This window comes from Sciurus carolinensis, chromosome 4, assembly GCF_902686445.1.
Source record: "Sciurus carolinensis chromosome 4, mSciCar1.2, whole genome shotgun sequence".
Classification (NCBI taxonomy): domain Eukaryota; kingdom Metazoa; phylum Chordata; class Mammalia; order Rodentia; family Sciuridae; genus Sciurus; species Sciurus carolinensis.
Genome location: NC_062216.1, coordinates 66,342,886 through 66,366,476, shown reverse-complemented (window position 1 = coordinate 66,366,476; position 23,591 = coordinate 66,342,886). Strand labels below are relative to the sequence as shown.

Sequence of the window (23,591 nt, the reverse complement as noted above, 5' to 3'; positions counted from 1 at the left end):
ATAACAGAATGAATCAAAAACTATTACCCTAGGTAAATGTATGATTACACAAATGGTATGCCTCTACTTCATGTACAAACAGAGAAACAAGATGTATCCCATCTGTTTACAATAAAAATGAATGAAAAAAAAGATGTTATGGAATACACAATATTAAAAAATGGAAGGCAATAAAATTGCAAATTATAGGGGAAAAGGGTAATCATCTGGAGTATTTATATGTGAGACCAAAGTTAAACTGTTACCAGCTTAGATGTTTTTCATAACTGTTAAAGATTTCTTATGTAAGCCCCAGAATATATTTTCTGACAACTAATTCTAATGCAGAACAAAACTGTAGTTATAAATGAGGCTGTCTAGATTTAAACCAAAACTGTCTAAATTTGTGGACTTTAGTCATTTTTAGAGTTGACATTAAAAACAGAAAACAAAACCAAATTGGAATTTAGACTATTTTGACAAGTCAAATCTGCCAAAGATACCTCTGTACAGAGTACATAGGCCTCAAGTCATATTTTAACAGTTAATACAATATGGAGGTCATGAAATTTGGAGGTTAAAAGAATACAGTTAGGCACAGTGGTGCATGCCTGCAGTCCCAGCAACTTGAGAGGTAGAGGCAGGAGAACTGAGAGTTCAAGGCCAGTCTCAGCAACTTAGCAAGACCCTAACCAACTTTGTGAGACCCTATCTCAAAGTAAAAAATGAAAAGGGCTGTTGATGTGGCTCAGTGGTAACGCCCCTCAGGTTCAATCCCCAGTAACAACAACAAGAAGAAAGAACACAAGACTAGAGAAAGGTCATATTGTGATAGCTACTGTGCTGTGGCTAAACAGATTGTATTAATGCCTTCCAGGGTTCTATCTGAGTTTATATTAAATCTAGTGTGGGTGCCTGGCAATCACAGAGGGGGCTTCTTCATGACTTACAGTCTGGACACACTGGTTGGCACCCACCACAGCACATCTGGAGTTTATTAGACAACTTTTAGTTTTTAATTATTTATTTTTTTCATCAGCCCTGGCCCTTTCCTCTGATGCAGGCTTTCCAAGTGCTGCTTTGCCATGAATGAGTGAAGGAGATAAGTTACCCTGGGGTGTGAGTCAATTGGGACCATATTAGAGGATGACCCCCAAATCTGTATGTCCCTATTGCTTTACCTCTTTCTGAGGATAGGAATCACACATAAATGCAAGAGTTTATTAGGGGAGGGGCAGCTCTATTTACTGGAGAGCCTGGTCAGTGCTGACTGCTTCTCTGATAGGAAATGGTCTTTTAGATTGAGGCACATTCTTGCAATTCAAGAACTAGAAGCTTTAAATTAAAGACGATAGGATGCGTATCCTCTTTCCAAAAGGCCTCTCCTTTGTCCAAAAGTTAGTACATACACTCAGAAGAATTAAAGAACTAAAATGTCTTTGGCAAGACTCCTTTCTTTTCACTCATAGCATCCTAGATACATTGTTAAGAGGGCAACAATGTGAAACTTTTCATATAAGGAAGATAGAAAGACCATAGGAAGGAGTCCTGAGAATTACAAACCATTCAGGGCATATAGTTAGAGAAAGACACTGCAATTATTATTATTTTTTTTTCCTTTTTGTTATACTGGGGATCCAACCCAGGGCCTTGTGCATGCTAAGCAGGCTCTCTACCACTGAGCCAGATCTCCAGTCTGTGGGAATTTTTTAACTACTGTTTTCTAATGTTATAAGTCGTAGATTAATTTCCTTAATTTTCATCTCCCAAAAACATGAAAGACAAGTAATCAAAGTCCCTGTGAGTGAGATACAGTACTCTGGTCTGCTAGGCATTCTATTCTATTTGACATGTTAGGGTGAAGATATTAAAGTTAAAGCAGGGAACTAGATTTTAAAACTTGGCTTTCTCCTTATTTTCAAAAGGGCAATCTTTTCCCCATTTTATAATTGTGATAAAATATACATAACATTACTATTTTAACTATTTTAAGTGTATGGGTCTATGAAATATATTAAACATTAAATTTTGGAGGGTTTTAAGGCTGGAAAAGAAAAGGGAAAACTCTATTTGTACTTTCAAAGACTACTCAACCCTGAATAAAAGACATCTCTTAAATTCAAACGGGAAGAATTATACTAATTTCTCCAGCCATTGTATAAAATTAAGAAATATTCTCATGGAAGATTTATGATGTCTTCTAAACCAGCCCTATTACCAATAATACTCTTGGGAAAACAAAAGTCTCTAATTATGAAAATTAACTGAATACCATTATCTGATGTCTAATATGAAACACAAGACCCTAAAGTACACACTGGCAAGAACATGTGGAGAAAATGGTGTGAAAGCTGGTGTCCTGGTCCCCTCCCTGGGCCTCACATTACTAATACCTGCTGTTTGAGCTGCTGTACCAGGCGATCCTTCTCACGTTTAAGCGCAGCCACTTCCTCTTGGGTCTTTTTCTTAGAGGATGAAAGTTCTAAAAGAGCTATATTGGCATCTTTTTCACTAATGGCAGCCAGAAGAGCTTCTTGCCTGCAAAAGAAAGAAAATGCCAACATTTTGATTTAACCCTTGTTAACAATTCTTCGAAGTTACCGTTACCCCATTTTATGGGTGATAAAACCAAGGCTTAGAGAGTTTATGCAGCTTGCCTAAGTTCACACTCGGGGTAAATGGTACAACAGGAAACCTCATTCAGGTTTTTCTGACTCTAAATGTCTTTATTATGTTGTATTGCTATATTAATTTAAGGCTTCCTACATGATGTTAAATGAAATAAGTTAGTCATAGAAGGACAAACATTTCATGATTTCTCTTACATGAGGTTATCTGTAATTGTCAAACTCATAGTATCAGAGTGTATCATAGAGATTGCCAGGGGCTAAAGGAAGGGAGAAATGGGGAATTGTGAATCAAGGCATAATGTCTCAATTTTATAGGATACACAATTCTTAGAGACCTGCTACAACATTTTCCTTATAGTTAACAGTACTGTATTGTACATTAAAAAACTTAACAGGGGTTGGGGTTGTAGCTCAGTGGTTGAGCTCTCACCTAGCCTAGCATGTGTGAGGCACTGGTTCGATTCTCAGCACCACATATAAATAAATAAAAAATAAAAGTCCATTGACAACTAAAAAAACACCAAAAACTTAACAGGGTGGATTCCAAGGTTAAATATGCTTACCATAAAAAATTAAAAATTTAAAATATATTTAACTTTTGGAAAAACTATATACATTTTTTTTTCTTTTGTGGTGCTAGAGAATTATACCCAGGGCCTGGCATATGCTAGGCAAGAGCTCTACCACTGAACTACATTCCCAGTCTAATAATGACTTAGTATTTTATTTTCTTTAAAAAAAAAAAAAAAGAGTTCCTAGATATAATTGTGTTTAAACTTGAAAAATAAACACTGTTAGTGACTTTATTTTGTTTAGAAAGAGTAGTCCTGTCAGCTATATGTGTCATCCATGTAACTCATTCATTTGATAATTCAATTGTAGCTTCCAGGCAAATTGAGACATTAACTGACACTGAAAACATTTACATGTATAAAATGTACAACAAATTGTTAACCTTAGTAAAGTGAATTTATTTTTTATTTATTTATTTTTGCAGTGCTGGGGATCGAACCCAGGGCCTTGTGCTTGCAAGGCAAGCACTCTACCGACTGAGCTATCTCCCCAGCCCAGTAAAGTGAATTTAGAAACACTATCATATGTTCTTGGGAAATCTGGAGATTGGTAATTCTTTAAATCTCATTAATGCAGTTAAGTTTAGAGTTGTAACTTTATTGGCAATGGTCCACACACTTTGAAACAGTAATTTAAACTTCACAGATTTCTGTTGGTTTGTCTAATAACTTTGTGGTTCATATCCAGAAGGAAAAGGAATGGATTTAGTAGTGAGGTGGACATAAGAAACTTGGGAAACAATCAGAGTAAAGTTGGTGAACAATTTAGTCTCACAGTCTAAAATGTATTCTTCAATAACTCATCTTCTATGTAAAAAGACAGATTTGATTTACAAGAACTATATATAAGTGGACTGAGCCTCTGACCTAAGGAAATGCTGAATCTGAGAATGCACTGCTCAAGTTTAACTCTGCTTCTGTCTTTTGTTAAGATAATTGAACTTCAATAGCAGTCATATGGAAGAGTTTTAGTTAAGCCACATACTGGGAGACTATCATTTGAATATTGTAAGGGATATTCTTTATTCTGGATGGGTAGATGTACAGAACTCTGAACAAGTAACACTAATAAGTGGAGGACATGATCAGCTTACATCATGGAAATGAAGATTTGTTTAACTATAACTAGTCTTTGCTGTTGGAAAAGAAGATCCTCATGGAATCCAGTATCACTTTCCACTATCCCTACACTATGTAATTCTAAGAAAGGCAGATGGCTTACACCAGGAGGCTCCAGTCAACACCAAAGGGATAACAACATTCTAAATATAGCCACTGGCCACTTGAAAAAAATATGTTAAGTGCTGAAATGAGCTTAAAGGTGAAGGAGTTCAAGATGGTCTAACTATGCAGTTTCCTATTACTTGCTGTCATCTGTTCCCTTTTGGGAAGCTCAAAGACTGACAAAGTTGAAATGAAAAAAGTGCTTTCTCAAAAACGGTGCTGAATTTCTTTGCACTAAGAGTCACAATCACACACGTAGTTATCAGGCAAACAGGAGAAGATGAATAAAAAAATTCATTCTATCTAAATCTAGACATCTAGGTCAAGTCATCAATACTTTAATAAATGTCAAATATAAAAGTGAAAGGATCTGAATTCTACTTTGGTACTTTATTTAAGGAAAGTATTATAATATGAAATAGTAGAATTTATTCTATATTGTTGAAGCATCTTTACTAAATTCAAAACTCTTTCATAATGGTATCATTGACTAGCTAGTGTATAGTATGGTACAGTTAATCCTCTGGGGCAAATGTCAAATTTCTAAGAATATAATATGATACATAATATAACAGGTGATTATTTGTATTTCAAATTTCAAAATTTTAAAGGATATATCTACCACTGGAGTCTAAGCCACTGGAACAATGACTTTCTAATAAGAAATAATTTGAAGGTTATATAATGTAATTCAAGTAGAGCTTTTATTATGTCATTGATGCTACTTATTTTCTTTCTTTTCTTTTTTTGTCATTGGACCTTTATTTATTTATTTATTTATTTATTTATTTATTTATTTATTTATTTATATGTGGTGCTGAGAATCGAACCCAGGGCCTCATACGTGCCAGGCAAGCACTCTACCACTGAGCTACAACCACAGTCTGATGCTATTTATTTTGTACTGAGAAATGATAATTATGCTGTATACTGCACAGAATCAAACTTTTCCTCCTTATACCCATGATTCTCATCCTCTAAAAATCCCTAGCACATGATTATACTCTTTTCATTTGAAAACTATGCTGTTGATATGAATTTCTATAATTGTATGTGCGTAGAAAGGCAACTCATAGTCAAGAGAATAAAGTATTTTGATTATATGCTGAACATACCGTATCAATTCTGAATAATGTCAATATCTCTTTTAGGCTTTCCTTTTATTTTTGGAAAGGAATGGAATTTATAGAATTGTTTTCTTGGTTACAAGTTTGGTAAATCTGAAATGAATACCACTGAAACCAAAGGAAAACCTGAATAAGTCTTGTAGTTTCACTTGTTTTTAGTTAACTTACTTTTATTGTCAATTTTAGAGGTCACGCAACCAAGAAACAGACTCCTGTTAGCTTTACTATATATAACACATCTAACATATGGGTCATGACGGTGATAGTTGCCTATATTGTTTTCCAGGAACTTGGAGATACCTCAAACTAGTTGAAATCACTGACTCTTCACTTAGGTCTGTGCAGGTGTCCAATGGGTGACCTTATGACATCAGAGGGTCCCAAATACCACCTTCAGGGAATGCTAATACTATCATTTGCTAAACATATGTCCTATGAAGAACCAAGAAGTTTGATTATGCAAGCACAGACCACAGATTAGTTCACCTTTCCTTATCTCCAATCACCTTTTCCCATGCCTCAAAATATCCTGTCCCATAGATAACCTAACCCTATCCTCAAGGAGGTAGATCTAAGAGTTGGGGCTCTTGCCTTCTCACATTTGGCCACCTTGTGAATCAGCTCTTTCATTTTTGCAAAATTTTTCCTTTTGATGATTAGCATACTGTGCAATGAGCATAAGAGGCCTCATTTGGTAACACTATCAGAGAGGACAAACTCTTAAAAACATTCTGGAAGATAGGCAAGGATGTAAAGTTAGTAAACACTAGAAGTCATAGCTCACAGTTCATATCTCATGGGAAATAAGAAAAATTGTTGATTTCCCAATACATTTGACTAAAAAGATCACATAGTATAGTTGAATTTACATGGTTAAGCTTTACACAGGACTCTCAAAATTATCTAAACTCAAAATATTTGTTAAGAATACACACTACTTTTCAGAGGTAATGAAATTCAAATTAGAAAAAAAATTGTAAAAAATCTTATTTTAGTAGCTACCTATACAATTATTTCTTTGTAAAAATATATTTTCTGATAAAGATAATACACATGCATTAAAGAAAACTGAAAGACACAAAAATATTAAAGGGAATAAAAAATATAAGAAGTAATTCCTTTGTAATCAGAATCAATGGCTTGAGATCTAAAAGTCACCCATTTTAATACTGCTAAGGATATTTTAAAGAAATTGAACCTTATTTAATAGGGGTTAATCATCAACTCAGAGCTTTCCTAGCTGAAGACTATCTACAGAAAAAGGAGACTGGCTAGTGTAGTACATTCTGACTTTATTTCCCATGAGCCTGAGGGAGTAATATGAGCACATAAAATGCAAAAGGTAATAAATGTATGTCAGAAGCCCAGAACAAAATAAAAACTTCACTGTTCTTCCTGCCAAATCACTCTTCTTGTTCTATTTGTGTCTTTTCCTTAGTTACCAAAAAAAAAAAAGAAGAAAGAAAAAAGAAAAGAAAAAGAAAAATGTGGATATAAAACCTTTCAAGTGATTTCCTGTTTATGCATGAAGAACATATCATTATTACTAGCATAATGAGTAGGTAGCAACAGAAATCCAACTTTAGGTCATTACAACAGTCAATTCCTTCTATCCCTGGTGCTTTCAACTACCAGACTAGTTGAACCTGCCCTTTGACCTGCACATTTTAATAGAATCAAGATGGCTCTAAAAGTACTCTGCTTTGGGGTTTAAGCTTCAGAAACAGAAGGACAACCCTTCTGTCCCCATCCCCCTTCTGGGAAAAGTTCAGAAACTACAGCCAAATATCAAAAGCAAATGGGGCTCTAATTCCGTTTGATAATTTCTGAATTCTTGAGAACACAACATTTGCCTTCTATTGTCAATAAAAAGAGATTGTAATCAATGTTGGAATGAAGATGATTAACAATGTAGCAGTGTATCGAACTATGCAGGTTAATAAAGTTTACCATTCCCTCTTCCTCTAAGTAGGTATTTCAAATTGAATAGCTGTATAATCATGTATTATAAATTCTGTAATCCTGAAAGTATCAGGAAAAAGACCTGATGAAATGAGAATGTGATTAGCAGCTTAGATCATTTTAATGTCATGGACATGACATGGTTTTATTTACTCCAACAGAGATTAAAATCTAGATTCTCTTATTGATACATTAAATAAACATTTGATTTTGCTGCCTTCTTTATTTGATATGTAACCAATTAGTTATCTCAAGTGTGTAGTAAATTACTAGGACATTACTTCTACTATTACTACTACTGTTTAAAATTTTCTACTTTCCTTGCAGAGGGTTCAGAGAGGATGGTAGATATACTATTTCATTTAAGCTCTATGAAAACCACAGTCTGCATGAGCTGTTATGGGCAAACCTGAAGGAAATGCCTGATCTCTCAAATGTTGGTTCCTGTGCATCATATTATATCCCTCTAGGTCACTTTCTATTTAAATATCCAGAAATAGCTTTAATGTAAAATGTCAAAATTAAATTGACTTTTCCTTTCACCATCACATATAAACCTTTCAAGGTTAACAGAAACAACAAATTCCTGTATCCCTAAGTGGACAACCTTTAAATTAATTTGATGTTTTCTTTGCTTCCCATGATCAGTATTTAAATTTTCCTGGCTCTTTCTAATAGTTTCTTTTCTCTCTATCTTCCTCTCTCTTTCTTTCTTTGTGGTGCTGTGGATTACACTCCAGGCCTGTCACATGCTAGGCAAGTGCTAGGCAAGTGTCTATTTTGAGACAGTCTCAAAAAAAAAAAAAAAAAAAAAAAAAAAAAAAAAAAAATGCTGAGGCAGAAGAATTGCTTAGGCTGGCCTTGAACTTGCAACCCTCCTGATTCAGTTTCCCATGTAGCTGGGATTTCAGAGGGTACCACTGGAACCCAGTGGTTTGTATGTGCCTGGGTCACAATAGTAGTAGTCATTACCACCCTTCTACACTGGGCTGATATTATTCTTTTTTTTTCTTTTTTTTTTTTTTTTGGTACGAGGGATTGAACTCAGGGTTGCTTAAACACTGACTCACATCCCAAGCCCTTTTTTTGCATTTATTTAGAGACAGGGTCTTGATGAGTTGTTCAGGGCCTCACTAAGCTGCTGAGACTGGCTCTGAACTTGCAATCCTCCTGCCTCAGCCTCCTAAGTCACTGGGATTACAGGCATGCACTACTGTGCCCAGTTAGGATCATATTATCCATAAAGCCTCTTCTCTGGTATTCCCATCATTCAGTTCTGTCCTACTAAAGTCATTTTATCAGGTCTTTTATCACATCAGATGCTTTAGCTTAACATTCAGAACCACCTACAATAATTTTTCAACCCATTTCTCACTGTTCTGTCATAGAATGTCAACTAATTTTCATTTGGGTTCATGCTATGCTCTGTATCTCAGGGGCCTATAGCTTTGTCTCTTTGTCTCTTTAGCAGAACCTAAAGATTTGGTTCTGCTCTTGACTAATTTCTCTCTTCAGGATTTCCTTTCAGCACTTTCATAGTTTGGATCATAGTAACAGGAAGTTACTCTGTAAATGTCCTTCAATTCTTCTATATGTGCAAGGTCTGCTTCCCTAATTAGAGTAATTTTATCTTATTTTTTTATAATTTTTAAATGTTTCTAGGAACTTATTTGTCTTTTGATTTATTTAGTCATTATTTTTTTAATTTTAATTTTGAATTTATAACATATATAATTAACAGCCAAACATGGTGGTGGTGAATGCTTGTAATCTTAACTACTTGGGAAGCTGAGGCAAGAGGATCACAGGTTTCAGGCAGCTTGGACAACTTAGTGAGACCCTGTCTCAAAAAAAAAAAAAAATGCAAAAAGGACTGGGTATATACTTGAGTGGCAGAGTGCTTGCCTAGCATGTCTGCTCCTGAGTTTCATCTATAGTACTATACAAAAACAAAACAAAAAACAAAAAATCCTCATAAAGCACAAAATTAACCATCTTTACCATTTAAAAATGAATGATTTAGGAGGGTTAAGTACATTTACATTATTGTACAACCAATCTCCCGAACTCTCTTAACCTTGTAAAATTGAAATCATACACATTAATCAATAAGAGACTGCAATCAATGTTCGAATGATGTTCCTCAATGTTCCTCATTTTCCTTCCCCCAGCTCCTGGTAACCGCTATTCTGTTTTTTATGTCTATGAATTTGACTACTCTAGATACTCATGTAAGTGGAATCATGTAGTATTTATCTTTTTGTAACTAGCTTATTTAACTTGACATAATGTTTTTGAGATTCATCTATATTGTAACATATAACAGAATCTTCTCTTCTTGTGGAGGGGGAGTACCTGGGATTTAACTCAGGGGCACTCTACCACTGAGCCACATCCCCAGCCCTATTTTGTATTTTATTAAGAGACAGGGTCTCACTGAGTTGCTTAGTGCCTTGCTTTTGCTGAGGTTGGTTTTAAACTCAAGATCCTCCTGCCTCAGCCTCCCAAGCCACTGGGAATAGAAGTATGTGCCACTGCGTCTGGAAGAATCTTCTCTTTTGATGTTGAATGATACTTCACTGCACAAACAGACCATGTTGTATTTATCCATTTGTTATTCACAGATGCTTGGGTTACTTCCAACTCTTAGTTTTTGTGAATAATGCTGCTATATTTAAAATTTAAAAAATATCTTCCTTATAGAGTCTCACTTCATGGTTCTGAAAACCAAGAGTTTTCAAATATTGTTTATTTTCTGCATTACATATACCTAAACTATTTATAATTTTTAAATTTTACTTCGAGTTGTACTATCTATATTCTTTAAATTCTGATATAATTTGCCAGTCTTCTTTGTTTGCACAAATCCTTTGCTTAAGAAATAGCTGGAATTATAGACCCCATGAAGGCAGGATTTTTGTTTTGTTTACTAATATATTACAAGTGTCAAGAATAGTTCTGGGCATGGGTAGACTTTTAATAAATAAATAGATCTTGATCCAATAGCTCCTGCAATTCTAACTTCATTTCTACCTGTTTTGGTGGTATCCCTACATGTGTTTTTTTCACTTTCATTTATTTTGAAATGGTTCCACTGTAGATTTTAAAGTGTTATTATTATTATTTTAATCCAGTAGCATATAAAGCAAGTGATCAGAGAGTTGATTAAGACATACCAAGGTCTGGAACGTGAAAGAAATCAAGACTGGAAAGAGAACACCAGTTTTTGCCAATTTACATTCCATTTAAAGAAAGAATTGCATTTTCTCTAACTAGAGAGATGATAATTAAAATATTAGTTTCAGTGCTAGATGCCACAATTCAAAGGGCAGTGAAAAAGTATATGGTAACCAAAGGAAGATGAGAGGGTGGGGTTATAAAGGGGCATGCTAATCCAAAATTTACTAAAATCTAGCAAAAAAAATTGGTATAAAATGTTCTACAGATATGTTTTGCAAAAATAGAATACTGAAACTTAGTTTCACTAGACAGCAAAAATGACACAAAGTGAGCAATCACAAAAATATAGATTTCAGTTTATAAAATGAACACCTAATGTACTAACACTTGATAGTAAGCAGAACTGGAAAGTCTAAAGAATTACTGAGCTTCCCATGACCAGGTATTTAAAGAGATTATCATAGGTACCGTATGTTGAATGGTAATTTGTTTTTGAACCTTAAGATTTTAATGTAACTAATGAGGTCAAATGATAACAATAAGCATCAATGCATGGTATGGGTAGTTAAAGATAAAATAATACAGACAGGGAAATCATACTAGACTAAGGATGTAGGAACTGTGAAAGGCCCTAATTTGAATAGTAATGAAAAAGACAGAGAAGCCTGGTGTGGAGGTACATGCCTATAATTCCAGTGGCTTGGGAGGCTGAGGCAGGAGGATCACAAGTTCAAAGCCACCAGCAACTTAGCAAGGCCCTAAGCAACTCAGTGAGACTCTATCGCTAAATTAAAAAAATATACAAAAAAAAAAAAGCTAAGAATGTGGCTCAGTGGTAAAGAGCCTCGGGGTTCAGTCCCTAGTACCAAAAACTAAACAATCAGAAAGTGGCACAAGTTATGTGTGAGGAAACACTGTGTAATTGGATGAGAGGGTTTCCACAGGGTAACAGTGAAGAGACATCCTGAAATGGCATCTTCAAGTCATGGCAAGGCATGGCATGGAATGGCAGGCTAAGGAATGAACACAGGCCATGGACTCCTGACAGGCAGATTCAAAAAGGTACCCAAAGAATGATCTGATTCTTAAAATAATATTCAGAAGCATAAAAAATTCTACAGGAGGAAAGCAAGTTTTAGATTGAGTCGGAGGCCAAGAGGAGAGTTTAGAAGATTCTGGAAGCAGAAGTCCAGGACAGTACTGCTAGAGATATGAGTAGAAATCTTATATTACAGAAATTACTTCTAAAGAAAGAAGAACAAAATGCTGCTGTCTGACTCTTGGATTCAATAGTTCCAGGTAGGAGTATAAGTGAAAAATTGATATTCCATTCAACAAATATTGCCACACAAAATGCTATCACACATGCTTTGATTGTGGGGAAAAAAATCTTTCAAATGTCACCAGATAAAGACTATTTGAGAGCAACTAATCCAATAGTATATGTGGGGGTTCTGCCTACTATAACCTTCTTGTAGCACAGTGGCAAGTTGTTTGCAGAGCACAATTTCTGAATCCTCTCATATCTTATATCTGTCTTCTTAAACACTGGAAAGGGACTAGAAATATACTGACAAGAGAAGGAGTACAGGTTATGCCAATAAGGACTGACTTCCATTTCCCAGAAGTCCTTGAAAAACAACTGCTGGTAATTATAGCTCAGTAAATGAGGCTGATTGGAAAAAATCTGGTGAGGAAAATATGTATTCATGTTTTCCTTCACTTTTGCTGAAAAATGAGCATGGTAATGTATCTAGTGCACTGCAGATTATGGCAAGCTTGTAAAAGTCAGTTTTATTGTGATACGCATACTTCTGTTATGAAGCTTCTACCTGCTCCCCAGACTGGTCAAATCTGACGTTTGTTAGGAAAACAAGTTTATACCTGCTCCATTTATTTAAAAACATAAAAATTAAAATTAAATGTAATCTAATCCAAAAAGACAGAAGGCCAACAATGCAGATGGGAAATGAGAAAATGACTGGAAGGGGGTCCCAGAGAACTCCTTGGAATTATATTCTAGCTTGATTATGGTGGCAGTTACTCTGATGTATGCATTTATCAAACTCACCAAACTGTAAGCTTAAAAGGTATCCATTTTATTGTATGTACACTGTATCTCAATAAAATCAATTTAAAAATTATAAAGATTTTCTGAATGAAGAATTTTTTAACATAGCAAACATGATAATTATAAGCACATATTTTTTATTGTGGTAAAATATACATAACACAAAATTTATCACTTTAATCTTTGTGTGTGTGTGTGTGTATGTGTGTGTGTGTGTATTGCTGGGGATCAAACCCAGGGTCTTATGCTAGGTAGGCAAGGTTCCGCAACTGAGGTACATTCCCAGCCCCATTTTAACCATTTTTAAGTGTATGGTTTAATGGCATTAAGTATAGCCACAATGTTGCACAACTTTAACCCCCATCCATCTCTGCAGCTTTTTCATTATCCCTAACAAAAATTCATACCTATTAAACTAACTTCTCCTTCTCTCCCTGCACCCAGTAATTACCATTCTACTTTTTATCTCTATAAATTTGACTATTCTAGGTTCCTCATATAAGTGGAACAATATAGCATTTTTTAATCTAGCTTATTTCACTTAGCATAATGTCTAAAAGTACAATCAGTTTTATGCTCCCATGTTTAAGCAACCTTGATACAAAAAGTTTTATATGTATTTTTCTCCAAGTCTTTTCCAAGTTATGTACTATATGCTCAAATAACAAGACAACACAAAACAAAAGAGAAGAAAAGAAGAGAAAGAGGAGGAGGAGGAAGAGGAAAGAGGAGGAAGAACAGAAGAAAGAAAAAAGAAAGGAAAAGAAAATAAAAATAAGTTTCTAGAAATCCATGATTCTACTTAGCTGTTGTTAGACTAAGAAGGAGGAAAGCGAGAACAGATGAACTGGAGAAGCACTGGACTCAGCACACAGTGGCACCTTCTCAGGAGTTCTGATATCCTTCCTTATCAAGTTTTATTGAAAAACACAGGGGCTGGGGAGATAGCTCAGTTGGTAGAGTGCTTGCCTTGCAAGCACAAGGCCCTGGGTTCGATCCCCAGCACCAAAAAAAAAAAAAAAAAAAAAAAGAAAAACACAATGTATGACCATAGCTTCTATGCTGGTAGACTGGATACTATATGATGTGGAATCTCTGTGAATAACTTGTTTTCTGCTACTTAATTTATCATTTATAGTCATATTGAAAAGACAGCTTAAGAAACTGGAGATGATATTTATAGAGTTCTAGAATTTGATTAATATTCAAGGACACAAAAATATGTCTAATCTATAGGGCAGCAGGACAACAACACCTGAAGAAGTACTAGTAACAGAACAAAACAACCTGGAGATAAAAGGTCTACAACAAAGAAAGAAATGCATGGAAAACAGAATGGTTTTCTTTTAAGAAGCACTAGGCTTCAGCATGGAAAACAGAATGGTTTTCTTTTAAGAAGCACTAGGCTTCAAGTGTTCTTCTATGAACATTAATTCTAATCTTTCCTCCCTTACTGCTTTGATTAGGTGACAGGAAATAATGCCACCCAAAAACTTTGTGTTTCCTTTTTTTTATTGTTTGTGGTACCAGGGACAGGGGTCTGGCATGTCAGAAAAGGGCTCTACCATTGAGTCACACCCCCTAGTTGCATCCTCAGCCTTTAGTGGATAGTCATGGTCTGATAAATGCAATACCATGATGGCCCAATGTTCCACACTTATTGAAGGCACTTTCATGAAAACTAATTTCATGAGATTTTCATTCCATATTCCTAACTGTGGAATCTGCATTCCAGCTTCACAGGAAACTAGGTTTATAGATCTGAATTTTGTTCTAGTGTTTTGTTTCTTTTGTTTCAAGATGAAGGGGCAGCAGCAGGGGTTTGGTTATTTAAGAACAGTTCCATTTTAGAACTCCCCTCAAAAGGTGAGAGTGGAATCCAAAACTCATTTTACTGAATCTCAGATTCCTACAAACTGTTAATTAGTCAAATACAAACAGGCACATTTTTCCAGACCAGAGACTGAAATAGCATAACCTCAATTTACCTGGTCTATGTTTTGAGTACTCTCCCTTACCTTACCTTTCATGGTCAGTTTTTAAAGCCTACATTTACTTCCTTGATGAAGTCTTCTGTTCATTCTCATTCTCATTCTCTCTCTCTCATATTCTCTCTCTCTCTCTCTGGTATTGTGATTGAACCTGGTAGCACTTCACAACTGAGCTACATCCCTTTTAAAAATTTTGACACAGAGTATAACTTGCTGAAGCTGGTCTTGAACTTGTAATATTCCTGCCTCAGCTTCTCAGGTTGCTGGGATTACAAGCTTGCAACCATCATGCCCAGCAGATGAAGTCTTCTTAAGCTATTCTGCTTCTGGTATCTTGTCTAACCACAAACAACCTTACTATCTGTACCATATTTATTTTGGAAGAGAAGAAAGTGTTTCAAACAAACCAAGATTCTATATTAATAGAATCCAATGACAGTATGTCAGAAGAAAAGTCAGAAAGGGAGTTCAGAATATACTTAATTAAAATGACTTGTGAAGCAAAGGATGAGATAAGAGAGCAAATGCAGGCAATGAACAATCACTCCAATAAATCAGTTGAAAGAGCAACTGCAGGAGGCAAAAGATCATTTCAATAAAGAGAGATTCTGAAAAAACCAAACAAATTCTTGAAATGAAGGAAACAATAAATCAAATAAAAAACTCAATGGAAAGCATAACCAACAGACTAGATCACTTGGAAGACAGAACCTCAGACAATGAAGACAAAATATTAATCTTGAAATAAACTTGACCAAACAGAGAAGATGGTAAGAAATCATGAACAGTACCTCCAAGAATTATGGGATATCATGTAAAGACCACATGTAAGAATTACTGGGATTGAGGAAGGCTTAGAGAAACAAACCAAAGGAATGAACAACCTATCCAATGAAATAATATCAGAAAATTTCTCAAACCTGAAGAATGAAATGGAAAATCAACAAGAGGCTTACAGAATACCAAATGCACAAAGTTACAATAGATCCACACCAAGGCATATTATAATGAAAATGACTAACATACAAAATAAAGATAGGATTTTAAAGGCTACGAGAGAAAAGCATCAGATTACATATGGGGGAAACCAATTTGGATATCAACAGATTTCTCAGCCCAGATCCCAAAAGCTAGAAGGGCCTGGAACAACATATTTCAAGCTTTGAAAGAACATGTTGCCAACCAAGAATCTTATACTCAGCAAAACTAACCTTCAGATTTGAAGACAAAATAAAATCCTTCCATGATAAACAAAAGCTAAAATAATTTACAAATAGAAAGCCTGTGCTACAGAACATTCTCAGCAAAATATTCATGAGGAGGAAATGAAAAAACAATAATGTAGGTCAGCAAAGGGAGGAACTACCCTACAGGAAAAGCCAATCAAAAAAGAAAGCAAAGTTAAAAACTAAAAATAAGCCAAAATTACTGGGAATATGAAATCATATTTCAATAATGATCCTGAGTGTTAATGGCCTAAACTCATCAATCAAAATTTTTCTGTGTATCAAAAGGGTTGTGGGCTGGGGAGATAGCTCAGCTGGTAGAGTGCTTGCCTGGCAATCGCAATCACAAGGCCCTGAGTCCGATCCCCAGCACCGCAAAAAAAAAAAAAAAAAAGTTTATGATTTTTAAATTTACATGTTAGGAAGAATAGCTCTTTATGATATGAGCTATAAATATCTCCCTTAGTTGTCTTTTTTAAAAGTTTGTTTATTATGCTTCTTTCCATAAAAAATTGATTTTTATGTAACACAAAGTACCAGTGAAATAATTTATGACTTGGGGATTTTGAATCATGAAAGGTTAGATAGTTCTTGCTAACTCCAGATTTTTAAAGAAAAAAATTTCAAGTTTTCTTATTATTTAATGGATGTGTTATTTAAAAAATATACTTGGTACATCCATATGTACCATGGTATATGAGGTAAGACAGGGATATTACTTTACTTATCCCTATAACATTTACTGACTACTTCTTTTTCCCAGTGATTTGAGATGATGTCTTCTTTGTACATTCAATTTCTATATGTATCTGAGTGTACTTTTGGGCATTCTGTTTTGCTAATAGACCAGTATGATACTCTTAAATTATTCAGGCTTTTAAAAATGCCTTAATGTGTTTTAGTGCTGGTCCCACTTCTATGTTTATTTTTTTTCACTAAATTTAGCATCAGGTGATATAGCTTAAAACTTAAAAAGTTTTCATTGAGGTTTTGTTAAATTTAACAATTAATTTACACAATAATATGGTCCTTCTATTTGTAGAAAGACTATTTTTTTGCCTTCAGTGGTATTTTAATTTTTATTTTTAATAGGTCTCACATTTTTATTTACATATTAATGTATTTTTGTTACTGTAATGCATGAAATCTTTTCTTCCATTAAATCTTCCAAAAGATTGTTTGAATATATGTAAACTACTGATTTTTATATGTTGATTTTGTACTTGGTAATCTAATTGAGCTATCTTAGTGTTTGTAATAGCTGTTAATACAATATCTTGAATCTTCAAAAGTATAAAAGAAGTAATTATAGTTGCACATGAGTTAGTTACCAGAATATTTAGTGCAGCATATTTATATAACAATAAGTTGGAAACACAAATAGACCAATAGGTGACTGGCCAAATATTACTATAATACCACTACATAGTGGTTTCCTATGGAATCATTAAAATTATATAGTATAAGAATACTTAATATAAAAAAATGAGACACTGTTCAAAGGAAAAGCAAGTCACAAAATACTGTAATAGTGTGATCCTATGAATGTAAAAGAAAAATTGTATGTGTGCATTTGTATGCATTTCTGTGTGTAACTTATAAACTGAATAAAGATGACACATTTTGAAAAAAAAAAAAAAGATATAGAGGAAGGCGTATGGAGCTTCCATGCACACTCTGGGTATACCCCAGTCCAAGAACTTCCACATGATCAGCTATTTGGAAGGTCCTACTGCTGAAATTTATCCATTAATTTTTGTTTGTTAGTTTGTTTTTGGTGTGGTGAGGATAGAACCCAGGGCTTTGTGCATGCCAGGCAAGTAAGTGTTCTACCACCAAGCTACACCCCTGACCCTATGTTGAAATTTAATTGCCACTGTAACAACATTTCCAGGTGGTACCTTTACGTGCAGATTAGGACAGGAGGGCTTTGACCTTACGATTAGATTAATGCTTTTTTCCCGAAGGGAGTGGGTTTGTTATCGCAGGAGTAGGTTTCTTATAAGAAGTTTCTTTTGTGCCTCTCTCTTCCTCTCCATTTTCTTTTCACTTCTTTCCTCTTTGTCTTTTGCCATGGGCTGACGCAGCAATAAGGCCCTAACCAGCTCCTGGTCCTTGATCTTGGACTTTCTAGTCTCTAGAACATGAGCCAGTAAATTTCTGTTCATTATAAACCGCCCAGTTTGTAATATTCTGTTATAGAAGCACAAAATGGACTAAGACAGGGTCCTAGACTTTGTTCTTTATGTAGTCATAGTTCCAGTGAGCTCTGTTGGGTATAGAAGTGATTCCAGGATTCTACTTAATGTCAACTTATTCCCAGAGAACAGTCATAAAAATAAAGCATGTTTTATTTGATCTAAAATGAGTGGCTATTTAGGCCTCCACCATGTCACAATAACCCAACTCAACTGAATAGGGAAAGTGCCTCTATTAACCATATTTCCACACAGAGATACAGAAAGACCCACAAGAAAGGGGCTCTCTTACTCCTTCCTGGTCCAAAAAAAAAAAAAAAAAATGAACAGAAATTAAAAAAAATTTTTTTAGTTGTTGATGGACCTTTATTTAATTTATTTATGTGTGGTGCTAAGAACTGAACCCAGTGCCTCATACATGCTAACCAAGTGCTCTACCACTGAGTCACAACCCCAGCCTTCAGAAAACTTTTTAACAGAAAACACCATCAATTCAGTAAAGAGTCTACTACAGTTTATCTCCTCCCAAATTCATAGTGATTTTTTTTAGGAAGTGGGGAGTTTAATCACTGAGCCCTATCCCCAATCCTTTGTTTGTTGTTTTTTGAGACGGGCTCTTCCTAAGTTGCTTAGAGCCTTGCTAAATTGCTATGCCTGGCTTTGAACTTGTGAGCCTCCTGCCTCAGCCTCCTGAGTATCTGGGATTACAGCCATGACCCACTGTGTCCAGCTTCTTGGGCAAAAATTTTTAGGTCTCTAATATAGTACTAATGGCAATTTAGAATTTCTGATTTCAAGGTGGCAGAGCAAAGTACTATCAGCTCCCTTCTCTTCCAGAAAATCACTCCCCTAGAATAACAAAAAACAGAAACAAACTGTTGACATAAGAAGATTTATGTTATGTTGAATGATAATACAATAAAAGAGAAAATGGACAAGGAAATTATTACTGACTTAGTACATGAAAATCAAACAGAGTGCCTACAAAGAAATGCCTATAAGAAGGAAGTAGATTTACTTTGCAGAACCCAAAAAAGATTAAGGAATGATTAGATCAATAGTTGTGGAAAGTAGTATAGCTTATTACATTGTATTGGATTTGCTTTACAATGGTAGGTCAAATGTGAAAGAAATTATTCAAAATGGAATTCTGGGCTCTACTCCTGAACTACTGAATCTGAATTTTTGGGACAGACATCTATAATCTGAAGAAGTGCTCTAGGTTATTTGGAGACGCACAGTTTTATAGGAAGATAAACTAATTTAAATGGTTAATAGTAAAAAAATATTAAGTATTCCTGATTCCCCACATCCTCGTAAAGACTGAACTTTTAGCATTTGAACTTACTCTTCCTAATTCAATAAGTACATAAAAAATCTTCCAATTCTATAGTAAAAATGATCAAATTTATTTTAAACTCAAATTCTGAAGAAAATACAGACACTCAAAATACTGAATATTACTTGACTTCAGAAATACCATGCAGCAGTGATTATAGTCTGCTTCTATCCAACAGATTATCTGAAACAACTTCAAGGGAACATCTTACAATATATGCGTGGGCAAATTTCCACTTATCTTTGTAACAAGGACTATCATAAGAGAAATAAACCAACTTAGGATCTTACACTTTTTACAAATCTGCCTTTAAAACAGTTGGCAAACCAAGGGAGTTTCTGTTGGAGATTTACTCAAATCCAATCAAAATCCCCAGTGAATTATGTCTTAAATCCACAGACTTGTGTTGGAGATCTGTGGGCAGCAAAGCTTAGTATGTGTCTCAAGAGACAAGCTAAGTGGTGGGTTCATGGTAACATCTGGAGATAGTCTGCATAAAAAGATTTACACTGGCCTTTTTTTTTCGTGTTGTCTTTGCCATTTTACAACACTATGTCCTTTATGCCTCATGTGTGATTATATAACATGAGCAGAAATTTTTAGAATATAATCTCAAATGAAGATGTAGTCCCTTCAAAATAAGATACACCTGTTATCATATATGAATATTTTTGGGATACACCATTTATCTTGCCCTCTTTCTTTAGGAAGTCTGTTTCCAAAGGAAAATAAAGTCTTCTTACATTGTTTCTCAGAACTCAGTCTCCAGAATGCCTCCATTTACATCAATGTCTGCTTTAAGAATTATTGAATGCTTTCAGCAATTAATCCCTGTACTTTGTCACTGTCCCACTGCTTACTTAACCTTTTCCAGTCTTAGATGGATAACATGTCCATACCAGCTGTCCACACGTTGCTACTGAGGGGGCTTGCATGCTTTTTCTTTAGCTTGCATTGCATTCCAAATCTATTTGCTATGACATTTGCTAGAAGAATGCTAGTGGTGTCATGGCACGCAGTTTTCCACTTCCTAGCACAATCAAGTGCTAACTGTGTCTTGATCTCACAAGATAGCTAACATTATATGGAACATCTTAGCTCTGGATTTGTTCTACACTACCTGGAAAAAATGTGGGGCTATTTCAAAGTGTAAATACCCAAGATCTTCAAGCTGTACAGAGAGCATATAAAAGCTGTAGGGAAAAATACATGATTTGCTGGGGTATGTGGAGAGAGGAATGATAACACAGGGACTGCTGAGATACTGGGGGTGACCAAAAACAAACCATGTAATTCATCTTCTGGTATTAATGATTCAGTAATTACATAATTCACCTGCTATCAATTTGCTGGTAAAAATGATCAGAACTACTCATAAGTTATGAATGAGATACCTGATGAAGAAATTACGTGGGGATGGGCCAGAGACTATACTTGAATTAGGTAGATGAGTTGTTATTTTTATCAACTGGGACAACTCTGTTTTCCCTGCATCCTCCTGTAACTTCTAGCTGCTTTTCAAATGTAAGATGTAATTCCCAAAGAATGCTTACTACACCTATTTTTCATTTTCATAAGTAACTATAAGGTATACACTGTTAGGTATAAAAAAATGGGAAATGCAGGATCTTATGATAAAAGTTTTTTCCATTAGGGAAAATATGCTAAAAAACAGTAAAGCAATAATCTTTGCCATCTGTTGAGTCATACCTTTACTTCTCAAACATACAGGAAAATGACAATTAAAAATATTATTTCAGAGGCTACAGGTTTCAGTCAGTACTAGAGGGTTTGCCCATAATGCTCAAGGCCCTGGGTTCAATAACCAGCACCAAAAGAAAAAAAAATTCAAACAGGTTCAAATTTTACTACATGCAAACTACAATTTTTAAAAAAAGTTTAGATTTGTGCTTACTTCTTAACAAAAGTAGTAAATACATTAGCACTACAGAAACAAGTATCTGTTATTTCTGATATTTCATATATGACTTTTGGGCTCTTCTTCCTCTTGAATAAATAATGCATCTACCTTACAGCACCTATATTTTGTCTTATGTTACAGCCACATACATGTTTTTACCATTTCTGAAAGCTGACTGATGGCACATTGACTTCATTGTGTCTGCTTTCTATTCAGCTATCTGGGACTGGGTTGTAGCACCTTACTGGTGCCTTCCTCATGGGGTGAATTCAGTTTTTCAATGTGTCATTCTGTCTGTGACCAGTTAGCTCAGCTGATCCAAGTAAGAGTAATAAAAACATAATGCTTTCTCTGGGTGTTTTCAGTCTTCTCCACAGTTCAAATTTCACCTATAGCACTGCAGGTCAGTAGTCCTCAAAAGTGCATTCCACAGAAGTACAGCAAGAAAATAACAAATACTCCATGAAAAAAAGATTTCATGGTCAAACATGTTTGAGGAACATTTGTCTTAATTGCATTGCTGCAGAACATAGAAGAGTTTTTGTTTTTTATGGTATAAGTTATATATCTTTAATAGAAGGCTCTATTTTAAAGCAGGGATCAGCCAACTACTACATATGGCCAAATCTGGCCCACTGCTGGTTTATGGACAGCCTAAGAGTAAAGAATGGTTTAACATTTTTAAGTGGTTAAAAAAATTAAAAAAAATTTTTGTGTCACAAAATAATACATAATGATATTTTGTAAAGATGGTATGACATTTAAATTTTAGTGTTCATAAGTAAAATTTTAATGGAACACAAACATGCTTATTTGTTTACATATTTCTGTGGCTGCTTTACTATTACAATAAATTTGAGTAGTGAGAAACTCAATGAATGGTCCCCAAAGCCCAATACATTTACAATCTGACCCTTTACTGAAAAAGTTTTCTAACCCTACTACAAAGCACTTTCCAAATTTAACTGACCATGGAACTCTACTCTTCTCTCTCTCTCTCTTTTTCCCCCTGGGTGAAAGGTCAATTAATACTCTTAGGGATAGATACTAACACTCCAAGAAAACAGTTTGGAAAGTAAGTGATTTTAAAGCTAAGTCAATGGTTCCTTAAGAGAATGCTACCAGACTGCTTTGGTCAGCCTTGTGTGCTGTGATCAAAAAAATCTGACAAGAACAATTAGAGGAAAAGTTTATTTGGCTCATAGTTTCAGAGGTCTCAGTCCATAAAGGGCCAACCCCTTACCTCTGGCCCAAGAGGAGGCAGGATATCATGGCAGATGAATGTGGTGCAGGAAAGCAGCCCAGGACATGGCAACAGGAAGCAGAGAGAGCTCCCTTCACCAGGAACAAAATATAAAACCCAAAGGCATGCCCTCAGTGATTTCCTACCTCCTCCACTACATCCTACCTGCCTATAGTTACCACCCAGTTAATCCATATCAGTGGGTTAATCCACTGATCGGGTTCACTAATCAATTCATGTATGAAAATTCTTGCATTATAGCACATGAGTTTTTAGGGGACACCTCATATCTCAACTATACACAGAATATGAATGAAGTGGTTGAAAATTCACTCTATTACTTCAGTAAAATTATGATAGAGCCAGATGACTCTACTAGGTATCTTGGATAGATTAAGTAATTCAATCCTTATCTCAAGGTTATGAATTTGAGAGAGGAGATTCTAGTTGGCAGTGTACTGATGGGCCTGAAGTTTGCCAGAGTTAAAACTGAACGTGGGAATTATCAGCACAGAAGGTAACTGAAATCACAGGAGTGCAGGAGATCACCAAGATAAGACGGGCACATACTGGTGGAAGAAAAGTCAGTAAAGAATGGGGGAATAGTCTTAGAGATACAAGAAAACAAGGAGAGAATAGTTTTTTGGAAGACAAAGAAAATCTCAGTAAGAGATGGTCAAGATAGAATGCAAATTTTCCATTGGACTCAGTTTTTCCACAGTTACTTGGAAAGTAACTTAAGTGTAATGAGTAGAAGCCACATTCAAAAGGGCAGGCAGCAGAGGAGTGAGTGTACAGCAGTGAAAAAGTAGAAAGAGACTACATAATAGTCTTTTGGGATCCCAAAGAACAAAACTAATCAAATGTTCTTAGCATAATGAGAGGCCATATAGATAAAATCCATTTATGAAAATCATTGCTTGATTTT

At 35.1% G+C, this 23,591-nt stretch overlaps 1 protein-coding gene and 1 non-coding gene across 11 annotated transcripts in view; both read right to left on the bottom strand.

Annotated features, from left to right (window-relative positions):
• The window catches only part of Erc1 (ELKS/RAB6-interacting/CAST family member 1), a 550,337-nt gene that overhangs the window by 123,119 nt on the left and 403,627 nt on the right, over positions 1-23,591 (bottom strand). For all 10 annotated transcript variants that reach the window (XM_047548604.1, XM_047548601.1, XM_047548603.1 and 7 more), the window contains one exon: positions 2,373-2,517. In XM_047548604.1, coding sequence (XP_047404560.1) covers positions 2,373-2,517 — 145 coding nt within the window. The remainder of the gene's footprint in view (positions 1-2,372; positions 2,518-23,591) is intronic.
• Positions 5,215-5,287, bottom strand: Trnaa-ggc (transfer RNA alanine (anticodon GGC)). The gene has a single exon. It is a non-coding gene; the product is annotated as a tRNA-Ala (tRNA).